The 24,539-nt window shown below is 42.7% G+C and overlaps 1 protein-coding gene across 2 annotated transcripts; it reads left to right on the top strand.

Moving 5' to 3' along the window:
* On the top strand, positions 1–22,685 carry LOC124012077 (casein kinase II subunit alpha). 2 transcript variants are annotated; one of them, XM_046325458.1, is made up of 13 exons: positions 1–154; positions 13,332–13,466; positions 14,048–14,159; positions 15,729–15,830; positions 16,034–16,084; positions 16,213–16,272; positions 18,476–18,559; positions 19,197–19,307; positions 19,727–19,828; positions 20,157–20,257; positions 20,504–20,652; positions 21,582–21,671; positions 21,865–22,685. In XM_046325458.1, exons 2-13 carry the CDS (start codon positions 13,366–13,368, stop codon positions 21,975–21,977), a joined length of 1,176 nt encoding a protein of 391 aa, XP_046181414.1. In that variant the 5' UTR covers positions 1–154; positions 13,332–13,365; the 3' UTR covers positions 21,978–22,685. The 2 variants fall into 2 exon arrangements, with proteins under 2 accessions (XP_046181414.1, XP_046181416.1); XM_046325460.1 differs by lacking the exon at positions 1–154 and adding an exon at positions 484–601.
* The last annotated feature ends 1,854 nt before the right edge of the window (positions 22,686–24,539 follow it).

The following is a 24,539-nucleotide window of genomic DNA, read 5'->3' as shown; positions in this document are numbered from 1 at the left end:
CTGCTACTAGCCTTCTTGTCTATGTAGTACCCATCAAATGAGTGCTGACATGCGCCACCCCGAGGAGTGGAGGTCTTGAGTAACTGCCCTCCTTTATCGAAAACTGATTGCTGGAGTCCAGTGTCGCCATATTGTCATCCCGAAGCTCTGAGAGGTAATACACTGTATATTTTAATAGATTTTTACCAGCGTTTAATTGTCCCATTTCAAATAGAATACATATGAATGGTTAGAGTCATTATCGTCTCGTGGAATGGATGTGAAAGCTTGCTAGCTAACTTACTGTGAAGTGAGTTTTTTCCCGGCCACGGCTTGCTAGTGAGCGGCTAACTTTAGCCAGTTATAGCAAGCTATTTCTTATCGTTGTGGCAAGGCGTAAACTAAGGCATCGGGATAGAAATGACTATGAAATATCCTACTCACGTAGCTAGAATATAACACACACTAGCTTTAAAATCACTAAATGTTGACATTTTACTGTAGGGAAGCACCAGTTCGCTGGCTGTGCTAGGCTCATCGACTAATCCCAGACCCAGACTTGAGCCAGGAAAACCTGAGGCCTGTGCGGCCTTGTGACCGTGCGGTTATCAATCAATGAAAGGTGCTTTTTGGTAACGGTAACAAGAATACCACTGTGATGGGCAATGATGGCCTTAAATGTGCCTTTTAAAGATGTTACCATTTTTAAGCTATAGCTACTACCAGGAACTAACAAAGCATTGGTGAATGTCTAGTTAACCGGCTAACTAGTTGATGCTGCTATCAAGTAGGTAGCTAGCTACTAGTACCAACTAATATTGAATATAAATATATATTTAGGGATCTATTAACTTTATTGTGTATTGTTGTAATCATTTAGTGCCTTGTACAGGTGAATGACCATATCTAGCTAGCTAGTTGGGTTTACATATTCACAGCTGACGTTCTGATAAATGTTGAGTCAGTCTGAAGCTAAAGTAAAGAGGACATTTTGTTCGATAGCTACTGTAGCTAGCTAATTTATGCAATGTCTCTTGTCTTACTACTTACTACTGTTCAATTACAATAATACAAATGTTTGCTTCTAGAAGCCATTAAATCATATGAGTAATAACTCATTATTGAATGACCACAAGCTTGGCTACATCTTGTAGCTAATTGTATTACAGGGGAATTATAGCAAGGTAACTAGCTAAAGTTAGATTTTAACATGTATTTTTTGTCGTTTATCAGACGCTTTTACACAGAGCGAATTACAGGAGCGATTAGGGTTAAGTGCCTTGCTCAAGGGCACATCGACAGAGTTTTCACCTAGTCGGTTCTGGGATTCGAACCAGCACCTTGCACCTTTTCTTTACTTGCCCAAAGCTCTTAACCGCTGGGCTACCTGCCGCCCCATCTTTTTCAATTGCTCTCTTTCTGTGTTCATACAGACAGAGTAACTTCTGATAGGAAAATTAAGGAAATGGAACCAAGGTCTACAAATGTAGCTAATATGTTAGTTATTACTCATGTAGACCTTCTTGAATTGGTCTATGTTTGGCAGACTCAATCACATTTTTGGGCTAATGCCATTGGGCTAATGCCATGATCATTAGGCTAATGCCCCTCTGTCTTTCTATTGATGAAACCCAGTTTTTTTTGCCATGCTATCTCGGACTATGCCTATTCAATAATTTGATATTTAATTGAGACAGTCGGTTTCAAACTTTGAAAGAAAATTGAATGTAGCCTATGATTTGATCTTGCCTAGGTCTCATACAGTACAGTCTAAAATACAGTACAGTCTAAAATACTGAGATCCAGATCCCTTTGCATTGGTTTTTCCTTTGAATTTCTTGGGTATTTTAGATTTGACTCCCTAGCTTTATATTTTCCCTTTTTAATCTACGAGGGCAACAAAGATCTGCCGTTGAGGGGCTGGCACATGTCTTGTGACTGACTCATTTTGATAGAGGCATGTGACCTGAAGTTAGTTTAACCATGGTACTTACTGTTGAGCAAGACTGCTGACTTTAAGGTAGTGTGGAGACATGGGTGATTGTTGGAAGGGGGGCTTTGGAATTTCTGGAATGGTATTCATTCCAAAATGTTATGCTGCACAACACAGTAGCTGTTGTTTCTGGTTCACCTCGTACAAATCAAATTTTATGTCACATGCGCCAAATACAACAGGTGTAGTAGACCTTACAGTGAAATGCTGAATACAACAGGTGTAGTACACCTTACAGTGAAATGCTGAATACAACAGGTGTAGTAGACCTTACAGTGAAATGCTGAATACAACAGGTGTAGTAGACCTGACAGTGAAATGCTGAATACAACAGGTGTAGTAGACCTGACAGTGAAATGCTGAATACAACAGGTGTAGTAGACCTTACAGTGAAATGCTGAATACAACAGGTGTAGTAGACCTTACAGTGAAATGCTGAATACAACAGGTGTAGTAGACCTTACAGTGAAATGCTGAATACAACAGGTGTAGTAGACCTTACAGTGAAATGCTGAATACAACAGGTGTAGTAGACCTTACAGTGAAATGCTGAATACAACAGGTGTAGTAGACCTTACAGTGAAATGCTGAATACAACAGGTGTAGTAGACCTTACAGTGAAATGCTGAATACAACAGGTGTAGTAGACCTTACAGTGAAATGCTGAATACAACAGGTGTAGTAGACCTTACAGTGAAATGCTGAATACAACAGGTGTAGTAGACCTTACAGTGAAATGCTGAATACAACAGGTGTAGTAGACCTTACAGTGAAATGCTGAATACAACAGGTGTAGTAGACCTTACAGTGAAATGCTGAATACAACAGGTGTAGTAGACCTTACAGTGAAATGCTGAATACAACAGGTGTAGTAGACCTTACAGTGAAATGCTGAATACAACAGGTGTAGTAGACCTTACAGTGAAATGCTGAATACAACAGGTGTAGTAGACCTTACAGTGAAATGCTGAATACAACAGGTGTAGTAGACCTTACAGTGAAATGCTGAATACAACAGGTGTAGTAGACCTTACAGTGAAATGCTGAATACAACAGGTGTAGTAGACCTTACAGTGAAATGCTGAATACAACAGGTGTAGTAGACCTTACAGTGAAATGCTTACTTACAAGCCCTTAACCAACAATGCAAGAAAATACAAAAAAAAAGTAACATAATTAAAGAGCAGCAGTAAAATAACAATAGTGAGGCAATATACAGGGGGTACCGGTATAAAGTCAATGTGCAGGGGCACCGGTTAGTCGAGGTAATTGAGGTAATATGTACATGTAGGTAGAGTTACTAAAGTGACTATGCTTAGATAGTAGCAGTGTAGAAGAGGGAGGGGGCAATGCAAATAGTCTGGGTAGCCATTTGATCAAATTACATTTTATTGGCCACATACACATGGTTAGCAGATGCTAATGCAAGTGTAATGAAATGCTTGTGCTTCTAGTTCCAACAGTGCATTCATATCTAAGAAATAATCGAACAATTCCCAACAACTACCCAATACACACAAATTGAACAAGTAATCTAACAATACCCCAACAACTACCTCATACACACAAATCTAAAGGGGTCAATGAGAATATGTACATAAATATATGGATGAGCGATGGCCAAGCTGCATTGGCAAGGTGCAGTAGATGGTATAAAATACAGTATATACATGTGATATGAGTAATGTAAGAATGTAAACACTATTAAAGTGCCATTGTTTAAAGTGGCTAGTGATCCATTTATTAAAGTATCCAGTGATTGTGTCTCAATGTGGGCAGCAGCCTCCCTGAGTTAGTGATTGCTGTTTAGCAGTGTGATGGTCTTGAGATAGAAGCTGTTTGTCGTTCTCTCAGTCCCAACTTTGATGCACCTGTACTGACCTCGCCTTCTGGATGATAGCGGTGTGAACAGGCAGTGGCTCGGGTGGTTCTTGTCCTTGATGATCTTTTTGGCCTTCCTGTGACATCGAGTGCTGTAGGTGTCCTTGAGGGCAGGTAGTTTGCCTCCGGTGATGCGTTGCACAGACCGCACCACCCTCTGGAGAGCCTTGTGGTTGTGGGTGGTGCAGTTGCCGTACCAGGCGGTGATACAGCTCGTCAGGATGCTCTCCATTGTGCATCTGTAAAAGTTTGTCATGGTTTTGGGTGACAAGCCAAATTTCTTCAGCCCTGAGGTTGAAGAAGGGCTGTTGCACCTTCACCATACTGTCTGTGTGGGTGGACAGTTTCAGTTTGTCTGTGATGTGTACACCCAGGAACTTAACTTTCCACCTTCTCCATTGCTGACCCTTCGATGTGGATAGGGAGGTGCGCCCTCTGCTGTTTACTGAAGTTCACAATCATCTAATTTGTTTCATTGACGTTGAGTGAGAGGTTGTTTTCCTGACGCCACGCTCCGAGTGCCCTCGCCTCCTCCCTGTCTCGTCGTTGTTGGTGATCAAGCCTACTACTGTTGTGTCGTCTGCAAATTTGGTGATTTGAGTTGGAGGTGTGCATGGCCACGCAGACATGGGTAAACAGGTAGTCTAGGAGAGGGCTGAGCACACACCCTTGCGGGCCCTAGTGTTGAGGGTCAGCTAAGTGGAGATGTTGTTTCCTACCTTCACCTCCTGGGGGCGGCCCGTCAAAAAGTCCAGGATCCAGTTGGGGAGAGGTTTAGACCCAGAGGCCTCCAGGTTAATGATGAGCTTGGAGGGTACTATGGTGTTGAATGCTGAGCTGTAGTCAATGAACAGCATTCTTACTAAGCTATTATTTTTGTCCAAATGGGATAGGGCAGTGTGATGGCGATTGCATTGTCTGTGGACTTGTTGAGGCAGTCTTCCGCATGCTCTGAGGCTAGAGATGCCGTCTGGGCCAGCAGCGTTGTGATGGTTAACATGTTTTACTCACGTCAGCCACTGAGAAGGAGGGGGGGGGGCAGACTTTGTTAGCGAGCCGCGACGGTGGCACTGTCTTATCTTCAAAGCGGGCAAAGAAGGTGTTTAGTTTGTCTGGAAGCGTGACGTGGCTTTTTTTGTAGTCCATGATTTCCTTTAGACCCTGCCACATACTTCTTGTGTCTGAGCCATTGAATTGCGACTCCAGTTTGTCCCTGTACTGGCATTTTGCTTGTTTCGTTGCCTTGCTGCGGGAATACCTACACTGTTCATATTCAGCCATATCGCCAGACCTCTTTCCATGGTTAAATGCGGTGGATCGCACTTTCAGCTTTTCAAGATTGCTGCCATTTATCCATGGTTTCTGGTTAGGGTAGATGAGATGTTCAATAGTCTTATGGCTTGGGGGTAGAAGCTGTTTAGAAGTCTCTTGGACCTAGATTTGGTGCTCCGTTACCGCTTGCCATGCGGTAGCAGACTAGGTTGGCTGTAGTTTTTGACCATTTTTAGGGCCTTTCCCTGACACCGCCTGATATGGAGGTCCTGGATGGCAGGAAGCCTGGCCTCAGTGATGTACTGGGCTGCACGCACTACCTCTATAGTGCTTTGCGGTCGGAGGTCGAGCAGTTACAATGCACAAGTCTCTGTTAAATTTTTCTATTTTGAGGCGGCTTTGGTGTTTTGGTTTGAGTGGAATGGTCTACTTGTTTCAAGTTTTGGATTTGAAGCCATTGTGAGGCAATATGGGGTTGTGTTAGTGTTTCCCTTTGTTGCAGTAACGACAGGTTGAATGCCAGTTAGGGTTGGGCGATGTTTATTAGGATAGTTTCGGATATCGAAGATTATTGATGGCCATTGCTGATGGTTACATCATCGTGATGTGACGAACGATGTTTAGCCAATTTCAACATGACTGGCACCATGCAGTAAAGAGCTGACTGGGCAGCCCACAGCAGGGCCATGCCAAGTGGCCTATTCCTTTGCTGTAGCCCGCATAAAAAAATATGGTAGAAACAATTTACAGAATGCAAGAGAAGAATGTAAGCGGAGCTAAGATTTTCACTAAAGTGGCGCAAAATGTCCAGTCATTTATTTGTATTTTTTCTTTGAATGTCGGATGTTCTAGGCCGTATAGCTAAAACTTTTTTTTATTTTTATAGCGGACACTCCGGTGTTTAATTATTTTAAAAAATGTTGTCTTTTCATTACATTTGATATGAATATGACTTCAGTTTTTATTAGAGGTTGACCGATTAATCGGAATGGCCGATTTAATTAGGGCTGATTTCAAGTTTTCATAACAATCAGAAATCGGTATTTTTGGACACCGATTTGGCCATTATTTTTTTACACCTTTATTTAATCTTTATTTAACTAGGCAAGTCAGTTAAGAACACATTCTTATTTTCAATGGCGGCCTGGGAACGGTGGGTTAACTGCCTCGTTCAGGGGCAGAAAGACAGATTTTTGCCTTGTCAGCTCGGGGGATTCAATCTTGCAACCTTACAGTTAACTAGTCCAACGCTCTAACCACCGATTACATTGCACTCCACGAGGAGCCTGCCTTTTACGCGAATACAGTAGAAGCCTACTACATTAAACTTATCTTATAAAAAACAATCAATCAATCATAATCACTAGTTAACTACACATGGTTGATGATATTACTAGTTTATCTAGAGTGTCCTGCGTTGCATATAATCGATGTGGTGTGTATCGTTGCTCCAATGTGTACCTAACCATAAACATCAATACACAGAAGTATATCCAATTTGTAAGTCGCTCTGGATAAGAGCGTCTGCTAAATGACTTAAATGTAAATGTAAATGTATATTTCTAAACCTGCATATTTAGCTAAAGAAATCCAGGTTAGCAGGCAATATTAACCGGGTGAAATTGTGTCACTTCTCTTGCATTCATTGCACGCAGAGTCAGGGTATATGCAACAGTTTGGGCCTCCTAATTTGCCAGAATTTTACGTAATTATGACATAACATTGAAGGTTGTGCAATGTGTCAGGAATATTTAGACTTATAGATGCCACTCGTTAGATAAAATACGGAATGGTTCCGTATTTCACTGAAAGAATAAACATCTTGTTTTCGAGATGATAGTTTCCGGATTCGACCATATTAATGACCAAAGGCTCGTATTTCTGTGTGTTATTATATTATAACTAAGTCTATGATTTGATAGAGCAGTCTGACTGAGCGATGGTAGGCAGCAGCAGGCTCGTAAGCATTCATTCCAACAGCACTTTAGTGCGTTTTGCTAGCATCTCTTCGCAAGCACAGCGCTCTTTATGACTTCAAGCCTATCAACTTCCGAGATTAGGCTGGTGTAACCGATGTGAAATGGCTAGCTAGTTAGCGGGGTGCACGCTAATAGCGTTTCAAACATCGCTCGCTCTAAGACTTGGAGTAGTTGTTCCCCTTGCTCTGCATGGGTAACGCTGCTTCGAGGGTGGCTGATGTCGTTGTGTTCCTGGTTGAAGCCCAGGTAGGAGTGAGGAGAGGGACGGAAGCTATACTGTTAGACTGGCAATACTAAAGTGCCTATAAGATCATCCAATCGTCAAAGGTATATGAAATACAAATGGTATAGAGAGAAATAGTGCTATAATTCCTAAAATAACTACAACCTAAAACTTCTGACCTGGGAATATTGAAGACTCATGTTAAAAGGAACCACCAGCTTTCATATGTTCTCATGTTCTGATCAAGGAACTGAAACGTTAGCTTTCTTACATGGCACATATTGCACTTTTACTTTCTTCTCCAACACTTTGTTTTTGCATTATTTAAACCAAATTGAACATGTTCCATTATTTACTTGAGGCTAAATTGATTTTATTGATAAATTATATTAAGTTAAAATAAGTGTTCATTCGGGATTGTTCTAATTGTCATTATTACAAATACATTTAAAAAACCATCCAATTAATCGGTATCTGCTTTTTTGTCCTCCAATGATCGGTATTGGCGTTGAAAAATCATAATCGGTCAATCTCTAATCCACAGGTACACCTTCAATTGACTGAAATGATGAAATGATGTCAATTAGCCTATCAGAAGCTTCTAAAGCCATGACATACTTTTCTGTAATTTTCCAAGCTGTTTAAAGGCACAGTCAACTTCGTGTATGTAAACTTCTGACCCACCGGAATTGTGATACAGTGAATTATAAGTGAAATAATTTGTCTGTAAACAATAGTTGGAAAAATTCCTTGTCATACACAAAGTAGATGTCCCAACTGACTTGCCAAAACTATAGTTTTTCAACCTGTCTAGAACTAGCGGAACCCCTAGCCAACAGCCAATGAAATTGTAAGGTGCCAAATTCAATCAACAGAAATCTCATAATTCAAATTCCTCAAACATACAAGTATTAGACACCATTTACATTTAAAAAAATCCTTAATCCAACCACAGTGTCCGATTTCAAAAAAAGCTTTTCGAGGTTAAGCAGAACATATCATTATGTTAGGTCAGCAACTACTCACAGAAAGCATACAGTGATTTTCCAACCAAAGATAGGAGTCACAAAAAGCAGAAATAGAGATCAAATGAATCACTAACCTTTGATGATCTTCTTCAGATGACACTCACGGGACAACATGTTACACAATACATGTATGTTTTGTTCGGTCAAGTTCATATTTATATCCAAAAACCTAGATTTGGCTTTGCCTCCAAAACATCCTGTGAATTTGCACAGAGCCACATATATTTACAGAAATACTCATAATACACATTGATAAAAGATACAAGTGTTACTCACAGATTTGTAGGCATTGATCACCACACATTGGCTGCTACTGTAGGCTGAATGATGGAAATAAAAGTTCTATGTTAAAATGTTATGCAGGGATGCAAACTAGTCACCTTTCGTCGAAATTTGCCATTTTGTATCCAAAATAGGTGACCTACGTGATTTGTGTAGATCCGATGAGAAGTGTAGGTGGAGAGGTCACTTTAGATCACTACTGGCTGTGAGCGAACAAGTGATGCACGTTTGGAGCAATACTGTCTGTATCCAAGGCTCAGCCAATCGTTCATATAACATCAGAATGCAGCAAGCGACTGAAGAGAGACGAAGAGAGACGAGACAACCAATTTGTCAAACTTATCAAATAATTGAGTTTATGGTGTGAAAACTAGCTGGCTAATAAAGTCAGACAACATCAGATGAGCCAACGTTGGTAACCTAACCAATTCGCTATAGTATTAATTGGTATACGACTCCTTGCCGTTCCTCAAGTTATAACGTGTTAGTTGCTTACTGGACCCTGGTAATCTGTGTGAAATGTTAACTAGCTAACGAAAGAACGACTATCTGTGAACTGTTTTCACTCTACATTATGTGGTTAATTTTCAGAATGAGAGAATTAGTTGAAAATGAGGTGTTGCTTGTTAAACAAGTGGATTCAGGGATCAAGTGTAGCTGGAGCCGGGCCTGGTTTAAACTGGATGCCACTATAGAGGTGAAAGGAACACCACACACTTTCCCTCTTTCTATACAGTGGATAAAAGGGGTGTGCCAGGTGTTCTCTCTGCCTGAAAGAGATCAATTATGCCAACAAAGGGTCTCATGTTCTGCTGGCACATTGTAGAACAGTTGTCCACAATGTAATAACGTGCAGTGTAGCCCAAATATATGGCTTTTGTTGTGTTGAACTTGACAGTAACACTTGTGTGTGAGTGAGGGGGATTTATTACATTTTTTTACATCGGTGAATGTTATTTTTGCACACATGTAGCCTTGTGCACTTGATCGATGTCTACTATAGTGGCCACTATAATAGGGCAAAAATACAATGTTTGTTTCATTCTATTTCTACTTTTTAAGATGTTTTCTCAAGTGCGATATGTAGATGTGTGTGGTCACAAGCGTTCTATTATAAAGGCTGTCATGGCTAACTGCAATATTAGTGTATTGTTTTTTTGTTTTTTCTCAAGACTCGAGTGTCATTTGCAGTTAATTCTAGGCAACAAATAACATTGGATTGCTTTCTTTACATTTTTTAGCTGTGAGTTAGGTTCACTTGAACCACTTATTTTACACACAGAGACTGGTCATGTAGATCATGTTCTTTGTTGTTTAATTAGTTAAAATCTGCATTTCCCCCTAGCAGGGTTTTTGTTTGGCATGTTTCAGTGCAAATAAAAGTCACCAATTTGGGCCCTCGCCAGTTTGCATCCCTGGTTATGGGATGTGTTTTTCTCCATTGTTTTTGACGGTAGGCCACTCTGGTAGGCCTACATTATGATCAAATAGCCACTGTAGCCTACTTGGCCACTGTTTAAACTGTAACTTCAAGCTCTCCTGAAGTTGCACAAAATTTTCATAGCATTCAAGTTTGTGCTCAGCAGACCTGAAATTTGCCCAGTGGTGATTTATTTTGTTGTCGTTAAGGGAACATTGGTCATCATGTATCTTATTTGTCTAACACGACTGTCACACGCGCCCAGCATACAGAGCCTATTTTGAGTGGGATTTCTCCTGCAGCTCCTCAGCTGGTTACTGCTAGAGTAATACATGTGCTTTCATTGCACAACAATTCTAAATGCAATCGAGGGTTAGAAACTTGGTGCCCGCTTAAAAAGAGCTACTATTTTTATTTCTTAACTGGGAATTGAAGCCACCTCCCATTCACCATTCAGGTGCAGGCAACAGGCTGTCAGCAAGTCACCCACTACTTTACAATGTGAGCTGAATGCCGTATGCATTTTGAAAACATGCTTAATTGTTTGAAACCCGAATGTTTTATTTCATATTATGAGGCCTTGCCTTGCTTCAATGTAGCCTATAGGCAAAATCTGACCACTTGCGTTTCAAGTTTGGGGAAGCTTACAATTTATCTGACCGTTTCTACCGTTCTGCGTGCCAGTGATTTTCATATGCGCGTTTCCGTGGAACAGTTTCATTTCAATACCGATTTTGTTTCTCAAAATCATTGTCACGTGGTTAATCATAAAAAGCTGAATTAAAATGAAAAATCAAAGTCAACTAATGTGAGATCACCAGCTTCTGCCATACACTGATCCATTGGTGGCTAAAGAAATGAGCGCATGCAACTCATAGCCTATATGCAGGCAAATGCAGCAGTAGGCCTATAACTTCCATTGCTCTTTTCACACTGAGGATTGGTGATTATCGAGGGGGAGATTGTTAGTGAGCCATTTGAAAAATCTTTCCATGTCGAATTTGGTCTGCGGGCAAGTTTATTTGACCCCCCCCCCCAGTTTTCTGAGCAAAAAAAATAACATTGTTTAGCTCCAAATGATTTTTATTTGGAAAATCTTTTACGAAGTATTTCCACGCATAATGGACAAATGTAAGCAAGGTTTGAAATAATGTTTTTGTCAAATATATCTTTTTGGGTTTCTTGTGGTCACTTTGCAGTACATTTACATTTACATTTAAGTCATTTAGCAGACGCTCTTATCCAGAGCGACTTACAAATTGGTGCATTCACCTTATGACATCCAGTGGAACAGTAATTATGTTCCGGCGCCCCGACCAATCTGCTCAAGAAGAAATCAGGCTGCGGCTGAATCTAGTTGATGATCTTTAATATATTATAATTCGCAATGCATGATTTAAAAAAAACATACACAATTCTACATTACCGCGCAGCAGTCCAGGTACTTCTATGCGTGCTGAACGCTGCAAACAACCGTTTCCCCTCCGAGATGGAGAACGGTAAATGTCTAATACACGAATTAACAGAAATTAATGTAACCAAATAACAGGGATTAACGTTACATGTAGTATTGGTGACATGAAATTAGGGACTTTTTATTTTTTAAGAATCAAAGGGCATATAATTCACACAATGAAACGATGAATGTTCAAGAATTGGCGGGAGACCACTCAGACATTCTGGAGAGCGACTCGCCTATATCTTCAACACACCCCTCCCCTTGTCTCAACATTTTAAATTGTACTTGAGACATTTTCACATATTTTAGACAGGAGTAACTATATCATATTCCTATTGGATCCACAGCTATGCCATTTCTCTCCTGTTCTATTGCTTTTCATATCAACTTTCTTTCGTTGTCCCGAAGCCAAAGTCACAATCCTAGTCATGTTAGTAACCCATTCATCTTTAGATTCCCCCTCTTTCTAAGTTTCTAACAGATATTTTAATCTGTCACATATGGACCTGCTATAAGGTACACTGTTTTAGAATGGCGTTTTCCCATGAATTGCATTTTTATTGGCTGCTTCATTCATTTCTGTAAAGATGCATTACCATAATGTAAATGTGATTTTGGAGCATACCGTGGGTGGATGACCTCGTGGATTCTGCACCCAATACATATGGGTCCAGTAAATGTCTCAAATGGCCGGTAAAAATCTTCAAGGTCACGTTGTCCGTCGCCACATTTTCCTAACGGAGACCCTGCAGCATACATCAGTTCGGTTTGCTTCTAGCAGAACTCGGCTAGGCGAAACAAATGTATGTGCTCGCATAGCCTACGACCTTAGCTTGCAAATTTTGAAAAAAGCTCAGTTTGTCCCTTTTGAGCCACCGTAGCAACAACATACCCAGTAACACTTCCTCAAAATGGGCAGAATTAATCAATAAGAATCTGCAAAAAAAATAAATATATAATAATATATATATTTTGCCAATGAGAGCTTAGTCGTGCAATTTTACATCTAAGATGTTCGGTGCAATATTTCTGAAGTGAAGAAAATGGCATGAAATCTAGTCGTCTCTCATTGAATGGCAACAAACACTTAATTGAAGAGTTCCCACTCCTGGGAGTAGTACAATCACAGACGAAGGGGTGTAGACTTTGGCCGCCAAACTTCTTCAATTTTTTGTGTGTGTATGAACAGCAGGAAAAAATCTGCCATAGACCAAAATGAAAATACATTAAGAAAAATATTTTGACTGGGAAGCTAAGCTCAAGACTGTGCTACTCCCCTACTCCCACCTTTTTAAAATGACATTGGTAGCCTCCCAGTTACCATAGTGTCAACACCTCGTAAACAGCTATTGTGTCTAGTTGCCTGGGGAACACAATGCATTCATTCTGTTGCTAGGTTAAATGTTGCGTTATCAAAACTTGTATGTTTTTTATTTCACCTATATATTGGCTGGAGGCCATGTTTTTCCGGGTTTATTGATTCAGGAGCTGAAATCCAATTGGCTCAGTGTAGACCCAGTCAAATTTCCTGCAAAATAAGAATGTTTCCAGAGTAACCGCCCACATGGTGACCATTTGGAATGAGAGGCTGAGGCTCTAAGATAGGCTGTGATAACAAAAACACCCTGGTTTCATATCGCTCAACCTATAGTTGATATTATCTGGAGTCTGGACTCAAAGTAGGTAATAGGAGTCATTATGCCTTTAGCCATGTCAATGCAGCCAGTGAAGTGCATCGTGGGAGTTTGGCGGCTTCGCCACACTGATCCATCCATGTTAGTGTGTGTGTGTGTGCTTCTCTCTCACTGTCCGCAGGTCCTGAGGAGAGAGCCTTTGCTTCCACCTGAAGATGTCTGGCCCGGTCACCAGCCGATCCCGGGTTTACCCCGATGTGAACACACAGAGACCCCGGGAGTACTGGGACTACGAGTCACACGTTGTGGAGTGGGGGTGAGCTGAGCTAGTCGTCAAGCCATCTGATTGGTCGGTGGCGGCAGCACCACACCCTTACCCCATTCGGTGTTGGACACAGCAGCAGGACCAAAAAAATAACTTGATTTTTTTGGGGGGGGTGGGGGGTTTCCACAAAATGTAATGCATAGAATGGTCCTTTGGAGGAAGGGTTGTTGACATATATTTGTCATGTGTATATAAAAGTATAATTGACCATCATTTGTGAGGAATCACTACAACAGAGACTTATCAGGGTCAAGTTCAGCAGAGCGGGGCTGAACTGTGTGGAATTGGAATGTTCAGATAGAAATGTATGAAGTAGAACAAACAATCTCTGAAATGTAGAACAAGTTGTCATGTGGGCTTTATTCGTGACATTTCTATCCGCAACATTCCACAACGTTTGCCTACTGAACATGGCCCTGGTGCATTGCAGGTCTAATCTAAAATGTGGAATGTGCCAGCTTTATCATCAGGTATCAGTGTTAACTATCAGTTGGGGGAATCAGGGCTCATCTGTGTTAACATTGTTGTGAATATTACTCATTGTTATATTTGTCTGTCTGTCTGTCCCCCAGGAATCAAGATGACTACCAGCTGGTGCGAAAGCTCGGCCGGGGCAAATACAGCGAAGTGTTTGAAGCTATCAACATCACAAACAACGAGAAAGTAGTCGTCAAAATACTCAAGGTACTGGCGCAGGACTTCACCCTATTGAGACCCAGTGTGTTTCTTTTAAATATATGTTTTGAATGTTTTTTTGACCCTTTATTAACCTCTCTAGGGTACGTGGGACGGTAGCTTCCCACCTGTCAACAGCCAGTGAAACTGCAGGGCGCCAGATTAGAAACAACAGAAATCCCATAATTAAAATTCCTCAAACATGCATGTATTTTACACCATTTGAAAGATACACTTGCGGCAGGGTAGCCTAGTGGTTAGAGTGTAGAGGCGGCAGGGTAGCCTAGTGGTTAGAGTGTAGAGGCGGCAGGGTAGCCTAGTGGTTAGAGTGTAGAGGCGGCAGGGTAGCCTAGTGGTTAGAGTGTAGAGGCGGCAGGGTAGCCTAGTGGTTAGAGTGTAGAGGCGGCAGGGTAGCCTAGTGGTTAGAGTGTAGAGGCGGCAGGGTAGCCTAGTGGTTAGAGTGTAGAGGCGGCAGGGTAGCCTAGTGGTTAGAGTGTAGAGGCGGCAGGGTAGCCTAGTGGTTAGAGTGTAGAGGCGGCAGGGTAGCCTAGTGGTTAGAGTGTAGAGGCGGCAGGGTAGCCTAGTGGTTAGAGTGTAGAGGCGGCAGGGTAGCCTAGTGGTTAGAGTGTAGAGGCGGCAGGGTAGCCTAGTGGTTAGAGTGTAGAGGCGGCAGGGTAGCCTAGTGGTTAGAGTGTAGAGGCGGCAGGGTAGCCTAGTGGTTAGAGTGTAGAGGCGGCAGGGTAGCCTAGTGGTTAGAGCAGGGTAGAGGCGGCAGGGTAGCCTAGTGGTTAGAGTGTAGAGGCGGCAGGGTAGCCTAGTGGTTAGAGTGTAGAGGCGGCAGGGTAGCCTAGTGGTTAGAGTGTAGAGGCGGCAGGGTAGCCTAGTGGTTAGAGTGTAGAGGCGGCAGGGTAGCCTAGTGGTTAGAGTGTAGAGGCGGCAGGGTAGCCTAGTGGTTAGAGCGTTGGACTAGTAACCGGAAGGTTGCAAGTTCAAACCCCCGAGCTGACAAGGTACAAATCTGTCGTTCTGCAAAAACTACAAACCTCACTTCCTGGTTGGATCTTTTCTCAGGTTTTTGCCTGCCATATGAGTTCTGTTATACTCACAGACATCATTCAAACAGTTTTAGAAACTTCAGAGTGTTTTCTATCCAAATCTACTCATTGTATGTATATGCATATTCATAGTTTAATATGGGCACGCTTTTCATCCAAAATTCCCAATGCTACCCCCTACCCTAGAGAAGTTAAAGACAGAGGGGGAGACAGGCTTGTGGGAGTAACAGTGGGAAGGCTGGAGTCAGGGGTGGAGCGTGTCTCTGCGGGGGAGAGACATACATACTACCTCTAGACCACAGGCTCTGCAACTCAGACCCAAAGTTATTGAAGCTGTGGATGGGCTTCACTAAGAGATTGGCAGCTAGTCTTTTACCTGTTATTTGGCCAATGACTGATTATGTATGGGCCATATAGCAGGGTTCCCCAATAGGCGGCCTATTTTAATTGTTAATTGACAGAAGCTCTGTCAAACGTTCTCTTTGCCCAATCTCTCGGTCTGTTCTTCTCTCGTGCTCAACAGCCAGTAAAAAAGAAGAAAATCAAGCGAGAAATCAAGATTCTAGAAAACCTGCGAGGCGGCCCCAACATCATCTCACTTCTAGACATCGTCAAGGATCCAGTGGTCAGTTTCATCAACCTACCAATAATAAATGCCATCATGCTGCTCGGTACATATCATATGACATTTTGGCTACCACTCTCGCTGAAAATCCAGCTGAATCTGGTATGAATCTGCTATTAAATGGTAGTTTATACTGATCATATTTGGTCTGTTTTTCAAAAGAAATTGTATATATATTTTTTTATTGTATTTTTTTATTGCAGTCTCGGACTCCAGCTCTGGTCTTTGAACACGTCAACAACACAGACTTCAAGGTAAGAAGAATCACAGTTGATTTTTATCCAGTCAAAATGGAAGCCGAAGCTTTGACCACATGCCTCTATTACTTCCCTCATGGTAGCATTCTGCTGAAATGTCTTCAGTTTTTCTTCTCTTTTTGCAGCAATTGTATCAAACGCTATCCGACTACGACATACGGTTCTACATGTATGAGATCTTGAAGGTAAGACCCCATTATTGTAACCTATAACTGGTTGTGCCTCCCAAATGGCACCCTGTTTTCTATATAGTAAGCTATAATAGAATATGGTGCAATTAGGGACAGCGTCTGGGTGATTGAGACTGGAGCTTCTCCAATCCCCACCGGTTTAAAAGCGTTATGTTGTTCAGGACTCCAGCTTTAAGTCTCAGCACTATAGATTTGGGTGATTTATTAGGATAGTATCGGATACCGAAGATGATTGACGGCAATTGTCGATGGTGACGTCATTGTGATGTGACAGCCAATTACAGAATGCAAGAGAACGATGTAAACGGAGCTAAGATTTTTTATTTTATAGCGGTCACTCTGGTGTCTAATTATTTTAAAAGCTGAATTTTGGCTAAAGCCTAATCCCGCCCCGCCCCACTCCTGCTGTTGCTGAGGGCCTCTCACTCTTCACCGTGGTGATCAGGACAGGCGAGAGAGAGGCGCCTCATATGGAGGAGACGTGTTAAAGATGAGGATTTATCTGAGTGGACAGGCCTGACACGTCGCGCCTCTCTCTGTGCTGCCAGCCACAACCCCAGCTCAGCACAACCCATCTCCAGCCCCAGCTCAGCACAACCCATCTCCAGCCCCAGCTCAGCACAACCCATCTCCAGCCCCAGCTCAGCACAACCCCTCTCCAGCCCCAGCTCAGCACAACCCATCTCCAGCCCCAGCTCAGCACAACCCATCTCCAGCCCCAGCTCAGCACAACCTCTCTCCAGCCCCAGCTCAGCACAACCCATCTCCAGCCCCAGCTCAGGACAACCCATCTCCAGCCCCAGCTCAGGACAACCCATCTCCAGCTCCAGCTCAGGACAACCCATCTCCAGCCCGGCTCAGCTCAGCACAACCCATCTCCAGCCCGGCTCAGCTCAGCACAACCCATCTCCAGCCCGGCTCAGCTCAGCACAACCCATCTCCAGCCCGGCTCAGCTCAGCACAACCCATCTCCAGCCCGGCTCAGCTCAGCACAACCCATCTCCAGCCCGGCTCAGCTCAGCACAACCCATCTCCAGCCCGGCTCAGCTCAGCACAACCCATCTCCAGCCCGGCACAACCCATCTCAGCTCAGCACAACCCATCTCCAGCCCGGCTCAGCTCAGCACAACCCATCTCCAGCCCGGCTCAGCTCAGCACAACCCATCTCCAGCCCGGCTCAGCTCAGCACAACCCATCTCCAGCCCGGCTCAGCTCAGCACAACTCATCTCCAGCCCCAGCTCAGCACAACTCATCTCCAGCCCCAGCACAACCCACAACCTATCTCCAGCCAGGAGTATTTATACCACAGCTGCTCCTCACGTGGCTGCTTTTCAACTGGCTACAGGAAAACCACTATGCCTGAGACTTCATGAGTTTATTATTATTCAGTTTACACTGTAGCCTGTATGGATGGATAAAAACCTGCAGGTTTTATAATTATTTCAATAGCATTTTTAAGCATTTACCCATTGACTTGATCTCTGAAGACAATGGGAATAGACTTGACTTTTGTTTGTCCTCAGCATCTTTCTTGTGAAGACACCTGATGTTTAAAAAACAACAACAAACAAGGCTCTGAAAATGGCGGTACTATGGACAAGGTTCACTTAGGTTTGCTGCTCTACAACAGCTCTGTCTCAGACAGTGGTAGCAGCCTTGTTGATTCCTACTGCCAATCATTGGACAGAAAGCTGCAGATCTCCAGGAGCAGGGTTGATGAGAATCACTGGCCTATAATGTTCACGTTTTATCTGCTTTTCAGTAGGATTATTGTATGTAAAACTATAATACTTTATTAATAAAAGTCTATTTTAGTGATGTATAGTGTGTGTAGGGTCACATGCTGCCCATGGGAAAGCATATCAATCATTACACCACTGATGATAATACCCAATAGGTGTGTTAGCCAAGTGTTTTCCATTCTGTTTTGGTCACTAGGACTTAATGCAGCCATAAAGATGACTCGCAAGGTCTTTCTCCACACTTAATTGGCTGGAATACGTTAGAGAGACCTGTTATCCACTTGTGAGCACCGTGGCTATGTTCAGTGCTCACAAACTGGGAGGTACTATCTGAACTTGGCCGATGAGAAATGCTTGCTTTTTTTGTTTTCCGTTGCAAAACGTTTTTCCACGATGTGCCGTAGTGAACGTGAGCCAGTTGTCAGCTGTTTCTCCTCTCTGTTCACACCCTCAGGCTCTGGACTACTGTCACAGTATGGGAATCATGCACAGAGACGTCAAGCCACACAACGTCATGATCGACCACGAACACAGAAAGGTACTGGCCTATCTCTCCCTTTTCCCTCCCTCCCTTCTCTACTCTGATTGGCTAATGTACGTGTGGTCACAGAGACCAACTTATGGGCGTAGTATTGCCTGACAGTTTGCTGCTGTTGGGTTTAGTTGGTTCACAAAGCACTCATCTGTGATTGGTCCAATTGTGGCATACAAGAAATTTAGCCAATCGTTGACTAGCTTGTGAGTGTTTAACCACCACAGTAGAAAGCTCAACATGAATCTTTCCCCAATAGAGAACTACTCAGCACAACCCCTCTGAGGGGTCTAATGGGACCTTTTCATTCACTTGGTAGGAAAATTCATGTTGCCTCCTGAGGTAAGACAAATTTCAGAGATAGTCTTTGGTTTATTTTTCTAATATGATATAAAACATTAATCATATTTATTTACTAAGGTTCGGTCCCCCATTGTGACTATTAAACATAGAAATCTCATAAATTAATTGAGAATTTATCTGATTCTGTATATACAAATGACAATTCATGCACTCCACACACACACATTTTTTGACAAAGTCCTGAGTGTGTTGATTTAATCCATCTATATGAATATTAGTCCTGGCCGTTGGATTCTAATAATGTTTTCAAACTAACTGGATTTCATCTTCTGTCTCCTAGCTTCGCCTTATAGACTGGGGTTTGGCAGAGTTCTACCACCCTGCTCAGGAGTACAACGTACGAGTGGCTTCTCGATACTTCAAGGGTCCAGAGCTGCTGGTCGACTACCAGGTCAGTCAGGCGTCGTGCCCCATTGAACACGGCCCTGTTTTGTCAGCTTTCTTCTAAAGACGATATACTGTATTCCTACTGCATGATCTGGGGAACAATCGACTGTCATATAGCTATGGTTCTTGGTTTACTTTCGTCCTCAGAAGATTGAATTAGATGCATCTGTTCTGTACAATGTAGGTTTATGCCACATTTTATCCAGGAAATTAATCATGCAGTCAGAGCAGATGTCATTTCACATCTGCCCAGAACACCGTCCTGAAAAACCCCACTCAAAATGTAAAAGGGATCATTTTTTTGTTTTATTAAAAATTCACCTCAATAACCTACATCTAATTTAATTCTACTGTCGCCTTTTCCTTGAGTTATTCTGTGGTCTGATGTTTTGACACCATTCCCTGTTGACTGTCCCTGTATAGATGTACGACTACAGTTTAGACATGTGGAGCTTGGGCTGCATGCTGGCCAGTATGATCTTCAGGAAGGAGCCTTTCTTCCACGGACACGACAACTACGACCAGGTGAGAGCTCAGCCATCCTATCAAATCAACCAAACTATACATCAATCAATTGTATTTGTTTATAGATACTTTAGTTTATTTAGTAAATATTTTCTTAACTCTGCATTGTTGTTAAGGGCTTGTAAGTATTTCACGGTAAGGTACACCTGTTGTATTCAGCGCATGTGACAAAATTGGATTTGATTATAACATTACTTTATTGACCAATGGCATGTCTGCTGCTTCATCCCCTCTGATAGACAACTAGTAGTAGTGGTTCTAGTGATGTTCAGACAGCCGGGGCTGCCCTCCATTGTTTTATGCATGTCATGTCCCGTTTGTTTTGCAGCTTGTACGAATCGCAAAAGTCCTGGGCACAGAAGACCTGTACGACTACATCGACAAATACAACATCGAGCTAGACCCAAGGTTCAATGACATCCTGGGCAGGTAGGTTGGTCTCAAATCGCAGAAGTTGTTAGTGTTGCGTCTGTCTGTCAGTTTGAGCAATGAGACAAGGCGTAGAATCACAATGACTTGTTATTTTGGATGCAGTGTGATTTGTAGATCAGCGATTCTGCACATTCCGGCTGCGATAGTCAATCTAGTTCAGAGATTCTGAGCATTCTGTCTGACGGTGAGGAGAGGCTGTGTCCATGTTGTGTTCTGTCTATGACCTTTTAGTCTGTTTCCCAGGCATTCCCGTAAGCGGTGGGAGAGGTTTGTCCACAGTGAGAACCAGCACCTGGTCAGCACCGAGGCACTGGACTTCCTGGACAAGCTGCTGCGTTACGACCACCACGCCCGCCTCACCGCCCGGGAGGCCATGGAGCACCCCTACTTCTGTGAGCTCCACCTCTTCAATAGCATACATACTTAACACGCATGGTCAGAGTGGAGGCCATGGAGCACCTCTACTTCTGTGAGCTCCACCTCTTAAATAGCATACATACTTAACACGCATGGTCAGAGTGGAGGCCATTGATTCCTCCTACTTCTGTGAGCTCCACCTCTTAAATAGCATACATACTTAACACGCATGGTCAGAGTGGAGGCCATGGAGCACCTCTACTTCTGTGAGCTCCACCTCTTAAATAGCATACATACTTAACACGCATGGTCAGAGTGGAGGCCATTGATTCCTCCTACTTCTGTGAGCTCCACCTCTTAAATAGCATACATACTTAACACGCATGGTCAGAGTGGAGGCCATGGAGCACCTCTACTTCTGTGAGCTCCACCTCTTTAATAGCATAAACTTAACAGCATGGTCAGAGTGGAGGCCATTGATTCCTCCTACTTCTGTGAGCTCCACCTCTTAAATAGCATACATACTTGCATGGTCAGAGTGGAGGCCATGGAGCACCTCTACTTCTGTGAGCTCCACCTCTTAAATAGCATACATACTTAACACGCATGGTCAGAGTGGAGGCCATTGATTCCTCCTACTTCTGTGAGCTCCACCTCTTAAATAGCATACATACTTAACACGCATGGTCAGAGTGGAGGCCATGGAGCACCTCTACTTCTGTGAGCTCCACCTCTTAAATAGCATACATACTTAACATGCATGGTCAGAGTGGAGTCCATTGATTCCTCCTACTTCTGTGAGCTGCGAGTCATTCCTACCATTGTTCACAGGAATGTATTGAACTCTGAGGTCACGGTTGTGATGCATAGCTGCGTTTGTGTCTGAAATATCTGCTGCATCTCTGTGGCCTTAGCTTGTTTTGCTTATCATTCATGGGCTTCTCTGTCATTCTCTGTCTGTCAGACCCCATTGTGAAAGACCAGGCGAGGATGGGCTCTATATCAGGGCTGTCGACTGGTTCTACCCCAGTCAGCTCCTCCAGTATGATGACAGGTAACAAACACAGGGTCTGATGATGAGGTGTCTGCAGGGGTCATAACAGTATGTTGCTGTTCTGAAGAGATGATTCTACAGCTGGCCAAGGAGGACTGTTAATTATAGAAAATAGTATCAGTTCTTATGTGAATATTTTCTTCTTAGGGAAGACCCCAGACTCTTCCTCTGACTCTGTTTTCCTCTTCTCCAGGCATCACTTCCATGTCCTCGTCGCAGCCCCTGGCTAACGTGGCGGGCTCTCCTGTGATCTCTTCCCCCAGTGCTCTGGCCACGCAGGTCCCAGCCGCCGGGGCCCAGCCCTGAAAGGTGCTCTCAGCCTGGGGCCCGGGACGGACCCACTGCCCCTGTCTGGCCCGGCCTACCAAGCCCTCAGCGGGTCCAGGCAACAATCATTTTTATGTTGAGTATAACAAAGAGAGAGAGAAAAAAAAGATATTAGGTTCCCCTTTTTTCTTTTACCATACAATAATTATATATTGAGATCCGCACAACGAGAGACAGAAAAAAGAAGATAAAACAAACATTACTTGCGTCTGTGTCCGGATAAAAACAGTAGCTGCGTTCTTTCATAATGAGTGTCTAGAAATGCAACTACAATGTAGAAATTAAGCAAAATGGATAATAAAATGTATTTTATATGTCCCTAAAGTACTTTTGTTTGAGGTGGTTTTCTATGGGCCAGAGGTTGTTATAATTTTCTAGTGTTTTTGTTTTCTAATCAACCGTTAGTGGTCACATGAAATGACTCATGGGCTGCATGTAACACTTTGTTTGTTAAATACATTTCTTCTGTTGGTCATATAGTTTCAAAATTGAATTTCTCTCTATAGAACGGCACCCCCCCCCCCGGTAGTTATTTTCAATGTTATCCGTAATGTTCGTATCACGAGGCATTTTCACAATGATTATGCTTGTTATTTAGTTGTGGCTATTCAAGGCTCATTGAACAACCATTTTGTACAAGAGTTAAGGTGACATATGACATTGTGTTTATAAAATGTGTTCAATAAGCCCATGTTGTTGTTTTTTACTATCCAGTGTAGTTTACTGGCTAGTTGAGACTTCACTGGCTCATTGTTTTACTTTAGTTTAAGAGACCTCACTGTCCCAGTTTTACTAAATGAGGAGTTGACTTGTTTGAAGCTGAGATGGAGAAAGTCCAGTTGGATAAATGATCATACACTTAGAGAACCCGAAGTCTGTTAGTTTCTTACCTTCCGGAAAAGCACCAGGATTAATTATTGAATCTCCTTTTTTTTGTACAATTTGAATAATTAAACAACCATGTAAGTATATATTAATGAGCCCAGGAATGGAATCTTTCACTCCGTAGCTAAAGGGTTATCATGAGTTCCAATTCTGAGATTAAATGGATTCATAAGAGTTATTGTGAGGCTGCAGCTCAAACAGTGGGCGAAGAGTTTGCACTCAAGTCTCTCTGGATATGTCTCTGCTAAATTACTCAAATCTTAAGGAAGGACTAGGGTTCAGTATCAACCTGAACTTATCCAATAAGTGTTTGTTTTTATAGCAAAACCCTTTGCTTTGGTGTACCCTACTGAATCATTACCCAGAAGGCCCAGTAGATTTGGTTATGCACTATGCAGAAATCGCTCAGCCATGAACTGCTTATTTTCAGTTTGCGATAAAACAAGTATGGTGTAGAGTAATTGTTCCATCTCAACCGCTGTGAAATATTTTCAGCTGTTTTGAACCTAGTGTACAAAGCAAAAATGTCACTTAACAGGAAGCATAGAAGCATAGAAACAGATCTATAACTCACATTTCTATAGGGTCAGGTAGCCCAAAAAGTGACATATTGCAGGTTTAAGTGGAAAAGCCCTGGCCCACACGTGAATGTGAATATCACATTGAAAAGACAGATCTGGCGGAAAACTTCAGGTGGTGGTCAGGGACACATTGCTGATGCGATCAGGCTACTGAAACCACATACAGTGGCAACAACACTCCGCCCACAATAAAGGTGTGTTGTTGGAGCAAGAGGGACCTTTTTTCATGCTTTTGAGGAATGTGTTTTTGTAGCTTCATAAAGGCTAGCGGCTAGCTGGCTACTGCCATCAAGTTTTGTGTTGTCAGATTTAGCCTATTCCCTTTAATATAATAATAATATAATAATAATAATAAATGCCATTTAGCAGACGCTTTTATCCAAAGCGACTTACAGTCATGTGTGCATACATTCTACGTATGGGTGGTCCTGGGAATCGAACCCACTACCCTGGCGTTACAAGCGCCATGCTCTACCAACTGAGCTACAGAAGGACCACTGGGCACATACTGCATTTGAATATAGCGTGGGAAAAGGGCATCTAGACACTGGATGCATTTATATATAGGTGTAGATGCATGACTTGTTTGGATTTCCATGATCAGAATACAAAAGCTGCATGAACTGTCAAGTCTAGACCTGGCGTTACAGTTGGGGGCATTCAACAGCAGCAGAGATGGGAGTCACAAGGAGGATATTGTTTTAAGTCTTCTGGTTCATTTGATACAGATCTCCTTTACTGAATCAGTTCTAAATAGTATCCTACATTTGACAGGGTGCCATTTGGGATACAGCCTGGGAATCGAAACCGAACAGTTTGGATTCCCAGGCTAGCCCAGTGTCTCTCCCATCTGGGCAAGGTTAGGAAGGGAAACATGGCCCAGGAATCAGGGCCCTGGTCCTGCTGAAGTGGAAGAATGGAATATGAGCGTGGGCCCCTACACACAGAGACTACCACATTTGAGAAAGGGATTCTTTCATCAATCAAATGTATTTATAAAGCCCTTTTCATCCAATCAATCTCTGAAGGTGGTGCGTATCTGACCACAATTATTTTACTCGTCTACACCTAAACA

The sequence above is a fragment of the Oncorhynchus gorbuscha genome, linkage group LG24, assembly GCF_021184085.1.
Source record: "Oncorhynchus gorbuscha isolate QuinsamMale2020 ecotype Even-year linkage group LG24, OgorEven_v1.0, whole genome shotgun sequence".
NCBI lineage: Eukaryota > Metazoa > Chordata > Actinopteri > Salmoniformes > Salmonidae > Oncorhynchus > Oncorhynchus gorbuscha.
The sequence above is the reverse complement of the archived record's forward strand: the minus strand, read 5'-3'. Positions and strand labels throughout refer to the sequence as shown.